This window comes from Epargyreus clarus, unplaced genomic scaffold (assembly GCF_041222505.1).
Source record: "Epargyreus clarus isolate Ecla_fem2 unplaced genomic scaffold, WU_Ecla_fem_2.2 ptg000009l, whole genome shotgun sequence".
NCBI lineage: Eukaryota > Metazoa > Arthropoda > Insecta > Lepidoptera > Hesperiidae > Epargyreus > Epargyreus clarus.
The window spans coordinates 13,140,685-13,152,686 of NW_027332217.1; the positions used below are offsets into that span (position 1 = coordinate 13,140,685).

The 12,002-nt window shown below is 33.2% G+C and overlaps 1 protein-coding gene across 1 annotated transcript in view; it reads right to left on the bottom strand.

The window, feature by feature from the left end:
- Nucleotides 1-3,313: 3,313 nt before the first annotated feature.
- The window catches only part of mspo (M-spondin), an 82,889-nt gene continuing 74,200 nt past the window's right edge, over nucleotides 3,314-12,002 (bottom strand). Inside the window, exons 5-8 of the mRNA XM_073076764.1 lie at nucleotides 10,987-11,166; nucleotides 9,424-9,644; nucleotides 6,906-7,090; nucleotides 3,314-5,985 (exon numbers count right to left, since the gene is read on the bottom strand). Coding sequence (XP_072932865.1) covers nucleotides 5,774-5,985; nucleotides 6,906-7,090; nucleotides 9,424-9,644; nucleotides 10,987-11,166 — 798 coding nt within the window. The 3' untranslated portion in view covers nucleotides 3,314-5,773. The remainder of the gene's footprint in view (nucleotides 5,986-6,905; nucleotides 7,091-9,423; nucleotides 9,645-10,986; nucleotides 11,167-12,002) is intronic.

Consider the following 12,002-nt stretch of genomic DNA (forward strand, 5'->3'; position numbering starts at 1 on the left):
TTAAATAAGTGATATTTAAGTTATAATAAAAATATCTGCCAGTTTGCCTAAGAACTTCGCACACTGAGTTTCAAGTGAAATTAAATTATTACACTGTTATAAACACGAATGCGTAATTGAAATGGTAGTATTATTTTACAACGCAAATAATATTCGAGAAAAACAATAAAAGAGTCATTTGAAAATAGAATTACTTTATTTAATACATAAATAATGAACATGAAAATCATAAATGAGTACTGATTAAAATATTACTTCATGAAATACAATTTTACATTGAAATAGTAGAATTTCACAGAATACAAGCAAGTTGGGTTCGTTGCGCAGATACAATCAGTAATTTCCTCCGCTCAAGTCAATGTTGAAAATCGCTCAGTTTCCTCGACTGATGAGTTCATAAACTTATACATTATTTATATTATTGATTGATTTGAACAAAATAAGTAATGGAAGGTTACAGCGTCGAATTATTCTGGTTTAGCCGGGGAAGTACACCGCCACATCAATTTATAACGCGAATTTCTTGTGTTTTAGCGCAAGAATATGGATGCCAGCCTTTGATAAGTAAGGATACTTCGCCGCCTTGAAATTGAATGAAGCCACAAACGGCTTATTTGTCAGTTATTTTTTTTAAACTCTTGACAAATAAAAATCATTTTTAGGGAACATTTACGAATAAATAACTAATACTGCGTAATTTACATACTAAATAAATAAGTATTTCAAATATTTTAGAGACATTTTAGCACGGAGACGTGGCAAATCTCTTTTACGCAAGTATCAATTCTCAAAACTGATTACATTTTCTTATTAGTAAGTAATATTTACTCATCTATGATGTCAGCTGACTTACGAGTACGTATGTGGCGGCCATCTTGGACTTTAAGAGTGACATTTGTAATTGGCTTTACCCCTGTTCTATATGGATTTGATTACAGTACCCCTACCATGAGTTTTTACTTGTCGACAAATATGACGGTTTTGGTATTTGTTTACGTATTGGCCCATACTATTTCCAAGTTCCGACATAATCCGCTAGGGGCGCTAATTGGAAATAGTATGGGCCAATAAAGTAATATTCGTCGACACGTAAAAACTCATGGTAAGGGTACAGAAGTCCGTGACAGGCAATGGCCGTTTATCATCAGCTGAACTGCTTGTTATTACTTCAGCTTTATAAAAAAGGTATAACCTGTTACGATGGTTGTACCAAAACCGCATCATGAACAAACAGTTCTAACCATCATCATTAAAAGCTACCATAAATATTAATGTAAGCCCATGTTAAAAACCCTCTCAATATTCGATTAAAACACATTAAAATTAATAAACAAATTCCTTATTCAAAATGACACAAATAAATTGTTAACACGAATTTGTTATATAAATACATACAAATTATTATGCCATTATGAAATAATGCCATAAAATGCTTATTCAAAATTACACAAATAAATTATGATAATGAATTTGTTTTATAAATAAATACACATTATTATGCTATTATGAAATAATGCCATTAAATTTACGACATGGCAGGGTTATTACTATTTATTAAAAGATATTAACGCGGCAGTTTTAGGGAAATTGGGCAGTTATTTTCAATAAAGCAACTTTATTGCCTGAAAATAAATTTAGCTTAATGTAAATGATATTTTATGCGTGCCTGTAATGTGCCGTATTTGTGCATATTTGTAATATTAGGGTGTCTTTCCACCAATATGTGCAAGGTAGCTAAGCTATTGTGTTAATGAAACATGATAAGGATTGCTTGATTTTGAACCGACTTAAAAAAGGAGGTGGTTATCAATATTAGACACGCTGTTTACATCGTTATCCAACGAAATATATACAGCGCCGACTTCAGAAATATATACTACACCAACATTTATTTGAATTATTTTTTACTTTGTAGTGACATAGAAGTCGGTTATATTTTTTTGTTAAAAATTTTATGATTGTACGAAGTTTCGTTGAACGGAAATCAAGTGGCAGCCTTGACATACATCCATATCTTAGCTACTATGTGGAAATGTATCCTTATTTATACTACCTATTGTACTTTATTATGTTTTTACTTCAATCATACACACAGTTTAGGATATTGTGACATACGTTAGTATAGTAAGAATTTAATTTAAGAATGTATATGTTTTATATTGTGTCAGAAAAATGAGTTAGTAAACTTACTTTACAATTGTAATAACATGTTGTGTACTAATAAAAGTGAGTCAGTATTAATATTGTAGGTAATCAAAGTAATACAAATAGCTCTAGGATTATTTGTTTTATACATACCTACAATAGACATAAGAAGATAAACCAATATATACCCAGACCCAGAACGAAAATTAAAACGCTTTCTAACACTCATAACCCCACACTAGGATTCCCCGTGTCGTGGGTGCCATGGACACACACATATATAATTATATATAAATCATTTAGATATCTGTCTGGCCGGGGATAGAACCCGGGACCCTCGGCGCGTTAGACCGATATGATAACCGCTCCGCCACGCGAGTCGTCAAAATAATATAAGTTTAAGATTTCTCTAGCGGGAGATAAAACCCAGAATTTTCTGCGCGTTATCGAGACAGCTTTCACTATATTTCTTGTGTGCCAGAGCGTCAGTTTTTTAGCAAATCAAATAATGATGATGAAGCAATTAACTAAATTTACACCGAACACCAAGATTAAATTAATTGAAATTATTAATACGCGAATGGATCGCCTATTCCTCTATTGTGTAGGTACATACGAGTATTAATTGACTCTCTCATTAAGATGTGCTCCTTGTGCCTGTATGTACGTTGGGTATGTTAATTTCAGTATGTGTAACGTGTATGTATTCATTACGTGTGTAAGTTCGTTAAAGTAATTAATAAAGTAGATCAAGCTGCTTCTTGGATTTATTTACATGTAATATAGTCATTGAAAATTTACTTACAATAGAATTAAACCATATTTGATTTAGCTTAATACTGTTTATATAAATGACATTTCAAATACTAATAAATTATAGTTTAATGTTAAGTCGTGGTAACTCATATCATTGTAATTATTTGAATTAAATATTTATTATTTCTTATTTCAGAATTTTATTTTTAAACTTTTTTGTGTAAATTCAACCCCACGAATTAAATTCTGCGATGATTCTTATATTAAATTTATATTGGGAGTTTAGTCTCTAGTCTAGTCTCTTTATGTAGTCTTAAATCAATAAATTTATTTTTACAGTTTCCTGTCATTACAGCTACCTAGTTCACAAAATGTAAAATGATTTTTAAAATTAAGAAATAAAACTCAACAATTTGTTATTTATTGTATTTTATTATTGAAATCAGAATAATTTACATTGTAAAAAATACACATACTCAGTAATTATTACTCTAAGGTTAACATTTTTGGCTCTATTTTACAGTTTGAAATTTTAAGTTTAACCTGAATAAAACCGTCTAAGATAATGTGACGAAAAGTTGTAAATGCTACAGAACATGATCAATTCATAAATTCATTAATGGAGAAACATTGTTGAAACAATAAAAAAATAATAAACGCATTTCCAAATTTTAAAAGATACAAGAATTTTTCGTTGGATTTCGAACAGATATAACTAAAGTTAAGGATTAATTAAAATGTACCTAACTTTAGAAAAAGAACTTATGTTAATAAAATATTATAAATTTACGTATAAAAATGACATGAAATTTAAAATTGTAAAATATTTTTACAGTTTCTAATTCTAATTAATATTAACAAATGTATGAATTGACCAAGAGTGAAGTTTACAAAATTAAGCATTTACTTTCTTTGGCATAGCTCAAGCAAATTATCTTTTTCCGTAATCTTACAATATAACGCGAATCTTTTTAGAAAAAATTATATCTAAATCTTTTTAATAAAAAATGTGTACATAATTAAGGTAAGTTAACACTAGGCTGGAATACATAAATATTTATATTGAAGTTAAGTCCTGTGAATTTTTTTATTTATTTTAAAATGTTCTTTATGACAGCTTTTAAATGCAAAATTCTAAACGTTGTAACAACTCATTGTTTATCCTCAATCTTTACCTATAGTTTTCAAATGATCAGATTTTTTTTCGAACAGTACCCTTAGTATGAGTTTTTACGTTTTTACAAAAATGACTGTTTTTTATGTTTACGTATTTCCCATATATTTCCAATCTGTTCTGATACAATCCACTAGGGGCGCTGATTGAGAATGTATTGGAAAATACGTAAACAAATACCAAAACCGTCATTTTTGTAAAAACGTAAAAACTCATACTAAGGGTACAGTACTTTAAAGAATATCTCAGAAGGCTTTCATCTATCATAACTTACGCTAAATACAGGCTTACCTATCTTACTTTACACTTATACGTATGAAAAATAAAACCTGTTCTTTGGAGTTCACGCTAAGTAACTACGTATTATTGAGTTATCGTCACAAATCTCACGACTTAAGCGATATGTATTTTATTTGTGTCTAATTGACTAATGCGGGCTATTGATCGTGTGTTCTATTTACTAGCCGCTAGATACTGGAGCTGTTTATAGAAAGGCAAAGTTTACACTAATAATAACATTTAAATACTTTGTTACATTCAATCACACGTGGTAAAATAATTGTATGTCGCGAGCAAGAATCGCCTGACGTTGATGGATAACAATACAGTGTGTATGAACCTTATTTTTTGTTTAAAATAAAGAGAATATTCAATCGACTTCAGTAACTTATACGGATGAAATTAGTAAGTCACAGGTAAAAAATACCTATTATATTTTTTTTATTTTCAAATTAAAAAAGCAAGGAAATTAAACGCAGCGTTCGTGTTGCGTAATCGCAGCGGATTCGTTGCGGGCGATGTCCTCGCTGGTACGATAAAGTACCTATCATCTCACTGAAAATCGTATCAACTATGATTTGGATTTGTGTATTTTGAAATGTTGGAAACTGATTATGACGATTCATAATCTCTTTAGTCTGAAAAATACTTACGATTAATGAAAGAATTAATAAAGTGGAAAATACAAGAGCTTTCAGTAAATATATTAAATAAAATATTATTTATACGTTAATAGCATAAGACACGTTCATTCTTCCGTTTTGTACTAGAGCGAATAAGTATGTAAATAAACATCTAGCTTTGGAAAAATAACTTTTAGAGCACTTTATATTATGCGACAAACTGAGCGTGGTTGTACGTAAAAGAATTGAAGGTCAATCAGAAAAGATTCTGTCTCAAGTACGTGATAAATCGTATAATATAAAGTGCTTTTCAAGTGTCAACGCTAACTTATGGATATCGATTATAAAATTCGAGAAGCTATTCAAAATACTGGGATGGGTAACAGAAGTTCTAGAAAAGACTAAAAGAAAACGCTACAATGATTTACATGTCCCGTCGCATTAAACTTATCACTAACAGTAATTGACAAATAAAAAACCGCAGAGGAAGCATCTGTAAATACAGCGTCAAATAATAAACATCTATTTATCCGAAAACGACAGTCTTACTAAAATATTTTTACACCAATTCCCACCAACTATGGTTTTTACACACCAAGAATTTACAATGAACGTAAACCGAATGCAATCGAAACGAATTGGAATTGAAACAAAGAAATACATTTGGACGGACAGACAGATGAAAGTAAAGAAATAAAATGCGATCTGTGTAACAATGGCCACTCACAAGCGGTGTTAAAAAGGATTGTCATTTTGAAAATGGAACCGAACGGTGTTCTCGAACATATAAATGGGATTACGTGAGGTTATTGTGCCAGTCTTCGTGCGGCTGTGCTGCCGTGCAGTTGGTCGCGCACCATCGCGATTGCACTGTTGGTGGGCAAGGGTTGCCCCCGGTTCGTTGCCGGCGAATTATTCTTCGAGTGCGTAACGCTGAGCCGACGCAACCGCCTTCGCTGCGGCAAGGGCTCCACTCGCCCCAGTCCGACACTCTGCAGTCTAGCAATTCTGTGATAAAACAATCAAGGTCATTCCAGAACGTAGTAGCAGAGTCTATAGTTTTTAAAATAGCACAACCTGATATGCCAACCGCGTACAGATATCCTCAACATCCCCAAATAGGATAGGAGTTATAACTCAGAATAAATGGCTTACCGCACCATTCGAACCAGAAATATAAATTCAACTTATGCTGGTGGCAACGCCGCAGTTGAGCCACGGAAAATCTTTCCTTCTTCAGTCTCCCTGAAAGACCTACCACTAAAATCTACTATTTTAACTTTTGATAATTTTATGTAACAAGAACCTAAAACATTTTAATTTTTTTACTGATCGCACCTGAATTGGTCACATATATATGCGTTATTATCTTTAAATACTAAGTTGAAATTACTCAAGAAGACATAAGTTGATTGCCGCGTCTCTCAAACCAAATCGCAGCAACGTATGGAGTATAGGCTTCTGTTTTATGAAAGAAAAAATGAGATGCGATGATTTCTGTGGCCTCAATTCGTGGAAACTATTTCTTACTGCAGGAGCAGCATTGTACCAGACTCACTTGTTCTTCTTCCTCCGCTCAGCAGGGTCAGTGTTGTCGGCGCGCAGGTTGCGGCGCCGGCGGGCCCGGTACCGCCGCGCCAGGCTCCGAAGCGCGGACCGCTCGCTCGCCGTCGGGCCTGATGTCGGCAGCTCGTATGCTAACGCCATTATAATAATTATCCAAATATTTTACCTGAGTTGCTCCATCATGCGTTGTTCTTGTTGAAGGTTAGCCAAAAATTACTTCAGTAGATATATGTTTCTCGCCGCACCCTTCGAAGGAAAACACGCAAGCGTATACCTACAACTGCTATCAAGAAAAATTGTGATGCGATGATTTTGGTGGCTTCAATTCGTGGAAACTACTTCTTACTGGTTCCAGTACTCACTTGTTCTTTTTCGCTTCCTCCGCTCAGCAGGGTCGGTGTTGTCGGCGCGCAGCTTGCGGCGCCGGCGGGCCCGGTACCGCCGCGCCAGGCTCCGGAGCGCGGACCGCTCGCTCGCCGTCGGGCCTGATGTTGGCAGCTCGTTCGCTGATCGCGGCTCTTCTGTCGTGCTTGCTGTGTTGTTTGTCCTATTGAGAGAAGTTCAGGGTTTGAAACTTACAAAGAATTAAAATTGTGTTTCCCTATTTCGATGAATTTTCTGAGATTATTTATTATCAAATTCATAAAACGCCTATACCTACGCATGCCATAGAAGATGGTAACTGGTTACTGCCTCTCATATTGTTTTATTTATGTTGTCTAAATAATAGTTTGTAGTTCTCCTTGGAATGAAAAGGTATAAAAGAGAGTATCTACTAATCGGTTGTATATCCCTATATTATGTAACGAGACATTGGAATTCAGGTTTGCATGATTTTAGGTTTATTTCTACTTTAAAAAGGTTTAATGCCCCTAGCATGTCTAGTATGTTGACACCTCGTTAACTCGAATTCCCATCAAACAACTTGCATGTTGAAACACATTAAAATAAAAATAGTCCGATTTGGGTTAGGAACGGAATGACTAATAACAAACGAAAAAAAATTGATTACTTTTATGAATATATTTTTTGATAGAAGAGGGTTCGATTCCTGGCGAAGCAGATTTCTAAAAATGAATTTTCTATTCTAAGTCTGGATATTTGTCTAAGTGTAATTCTTTGGCACCTATGACATGGGAAATCAAAAACGTTATTATAATTTAAAATGAGTATAATTACTATGATACTAATCTGCCACTTACAAGGTCCTAGCTTCATGTCCTGGCCAAAGCACCAAAGAAATTATTAAATTAGTTGTTTTCGAATCTGAATACATAAAGAATACTAGTCGACGCTATCAATTTAAAGCACCCAATAAAAATACTCTCAGCATAATAATAGAAACACGATATGAAGATATAACAAAAACTTCAAAAAAAAAAGAACGAAGACAATGCTGGAAGCATTCTTTATTCTTCTTTGTTCGTTCTAGAAATAAATAGCGCAATACTTTCCCTGTAGTTACGTTTGATTACTTTCAAGAAATATGGTCGGAGAATAAAATTCTTGGAATAATAGTGAAGTTTGATAGCTTTTTTCTGAGAAATACGAGGGAACTATTCTTGTATTTCTACGGTTTTATTTCTGGATATAGAAACACAAATAAATCAACAGAGGAAGTTGCTTTCTCTCACGAATCTATTAGAGGTAATTTTAGTGTTGATATATTAGCGCAGAACAGACCAAAAGAGATCATTAATTATACGTTACATGAACAAAAAAATTAAATAAATTAAATGAAGAATATAAATATAGATATAAATAAAGAACAAAGAATCTCTGTTTAATTAGAGAGAAAGTTTTAATAACAAAAAGTTATCAATTTGTATTTTCTATTTCATTTCTTAGGAGAGTATTTGTATTAGGGTAGGTTGCATCGGAAGCCTGTTTAATATTGCCGTCAAAGTAAGATATAACAATAAATTTGACAGTAGCGATAAAATGTAACCATTCTGCACCAATTTATTTGTCATTAATGTAATTTGAGTCGTATTCGAACTTCACAAATATTATAACTTGAACCGATTGTAATCGAGCGGTTATTGTTAAATGTAATTTCAACCTGTACTAAAATGGCGCAACTAATAATTTTTGGTAATTATGCAGTTTGGCTACTTTTCCGAAAATCAATGCAATAACTTTTTTTTAGCATGGGTGGCTTCAACTAGTCACCATTGATGATATTCCGTCGGGGAGGCTAATGTAATTAGGCTTATGTAAATGTTAAAGTTACACGATGCAACCTACCCTAATAAGAATATCGTCTGCATATTCGTGGTGTCGCAAGTCACTTTGAATCAGATATTCGTATCCGTCTGGAAACTTAGATTAAATAATTACATTTGAACTTCAAATATGAGATGAGATAGACTGAATATATTTTGTGAGACGCGAGTAATATTTTGTGAAATAGGTTTTCATGAAATTTTGATTAGATTTTTTGTAGCTAGAAATCTAGCTTCGTAGTCTGCGTTCAAAATAATAGGAATATTATTTACTGAAAATTGAAAAACTTGGATCATACTGATTGACCCACGTATATAGTGCAATTTACTTGGTAGCGCTAAAAAATATATATACTCTTTTAAAATTGATGCTGGTGATCCTACATAATTCAACCAATCAATCAATAGTGTTTTTACTTTTCACCTTTTTAGTGATACAAATAAGATATTTCAGTAGTGGTCTATATTTTTCATTATTTTTGAATATTCCATAATGTCTATGAGCAGCAGCATTCGTAACGGATTAAGATTTCTAATGTAAATTACTGAAGGTCAACAAATGATTATGAAAAGATTATGAAATTATTATGAAATGATGAGAAAATAATTTGACTAATCCCTTTTGCTACAATATTACATTAAAAAAAAAACTTACAAAGAATAATATGAGTAAGCCCCATCAGGCGTAGTCAAGGATCCGTCAGCGAAGATCCGTGGCGCCTGCTCAGCTCTCTCCACTTCTTCAGCGATGGACAGAGCCCGGTTGCCGTCCAAAACGTCAATGCTGTTGTGGTTTAGTTTGTCCAATTGAAGGACATCGTATCTTCGGTCGTCGCTGTCCCGGTGGAACACTTCGGAGAGTTCGTATTCGCGGAGCTAGAAGAAGATTCAACTTTAGAATAGGGTTTTGTAACGAATAGATACTGAGGAAGTAATCTTTCGCACACAGGTCCCGTAGAGGGGGAAATAATTACTGCACAGTCGAAATGTATAAGCTTTTTAAATAAATCATTTACGAACATAAATATAACCACTTCTTCCCAGAAGTAAACTATCTTTAACTTTACATTATATGTTACATATATGTTAAATAAATACCGAATGCGTTAAAATATAAAAAAAATATTAAGATGCTTAAGAAGATATAAAATATTCAAATAACTTCTTCTTCTACGATGTCATTTTTGAAATAAGAAATCCGCCATCTGTGTTTGTTGAGTATTTAAACCAATTAGGGTATTACAGTAGAATCTTAATTATTTTATGTGAAGAAAAAAAAGGTACAAATAGAAAAAAAAAACAAAAAAGACAAAATTATGCTATTCATGTTGATCATATTACCCACTTAAATGGAAGTTTGCGACAGAATCTTGAATCGGAAAGAGTTTCTTACGAAACTTTAAATCTGAAACATAAACTACGCAGAAACTTCTGGAAGATCAGGACGCAAAGTTAGCTGTTGCATTCTTAGAATCGTGTATCTTCGGAATTTGTTTTAACTTGGACGTTCGAGGCATATATTATCTTGTATAGGCTAGTTATGTTGTACCACTTGAAAGTTTGAAATGAAACGTATGAACGAATCAAAAAGTTTTGCTATTTCAACACGTAGGTCGTTTGTGAAATGTGAAAATTCTGTGAACTGTCTTCCTATAGTCTGTGGGTATGTGTCTACCTAATAACGTTTTGTTTAATAGATGTCTACTGTATAGATGACGTTGACAATACGGATTTCGATAAAATCAGATACGACGTTGTAATGATATATGTATTAGACTTTCATGTTTTCATCTATCTTTGTGTGCCGTGTCCTTTTACTTCGATCAGTCACTAAACTACGAGTATAATCTAGCTTGATGGAATCGAATTATAAAATAAACGATCAAATACACCGGCTGACAGAACAATGTGAATAAAAACATTTTTGAGCAACGTCACTTACAGCTGTTCTATTTTTACTGGCCAAAAACTTGAAATCGCGACACTTGGTATAACGCAGAAAAAAAATATACAACACTCAAACACACTGGCTGATAGCAATGTAAAGAAAAACATCTTTGAGCATAATGATTTCCAGCTATATCTTTATTCTGTTATCTTTATTTTATATCTTTATTTATAGCTATTTCCTTGTGCGATTTCAGCTTGGTTTTTAGTTCTTAATTATATTTTTGCTACTAAAAAGTTTAAAAGCGCTCTAATTAAGGCAGAAGCTTACCTTTATGAATTGAAACGTGGCGATAGGGGGTAGTCTTCTCAAATGCGGGTAGAAGAAGGAGCCGGCGGGGTGTGAAGGGTACTTAGAGGTGATGCGGTACGCTACTCCCTGCGGTGCGGTGGGCCAGTTCGGGGCGGTGAATGTGAAACCGTTGTCAGTGCCCGCATCTAGGGGATCCACCTGTTGACACATGTCGAGATTATGGAAATTTTATTATATACATAGAAGTGTATTATAACATTGGAATACTTAATTGTGTAAAATAATTAAATATTTTCTTTGATTTCATTTCATTCTATGTTTTCATTTGATTCATACAATTTCTGTTTCAGTTCATGTATGACTTTAAAAATCACTGCTGCTAGGTTTCTTTACTTATATGAACAAAAGCAAAATATACAATTATATATAGGTATAATTTTAGTATAAAGCGCGCGAGCTATTATTTTCAATTAATTTTAGTTAATTTTGAGTTGAAGCTATTTAATCTTATTTTATGATTTCCATTCAATTTACTTCATTAACAATTATTTTAGTAGACTATATTTTTGGAGCGGGTAACTCCGGATGGGGTTGCAAATGTCGCCATTTTGTTATTAGAACTATGATTATTGGTTCGTTTTTGAGAGTGAGTTGACAATTGACGTTGATGGCGTGTCGACTTGTAAATCCATCGGCTCCCAATTTATTATTTTCTTGTGTGCTTCTTTGTTGGAACCAAAAGCAGTTGGTGCACTATGAAGGAACGCCATCTGGCATTTCCATATCGGTCAGACCCGAGGCTCGGCGATCTGACAAGTATAATTTCGTTCTTCGGTAACATTGAAAAGTTATTCAAGCAAATGCGACTTTCACGCAAAGAAGAATGATAAGAAGAAAATAACTTGTGAAATCCCAAAAACTGGTCTTACAAATAGTAGCACTAATGAGAAAAATAATCCTGATTTGGTATAATGCATATACGATACAAAAAACAAAACAATGTTTGACAACCGTAGTACGAGTATAGACGAAAA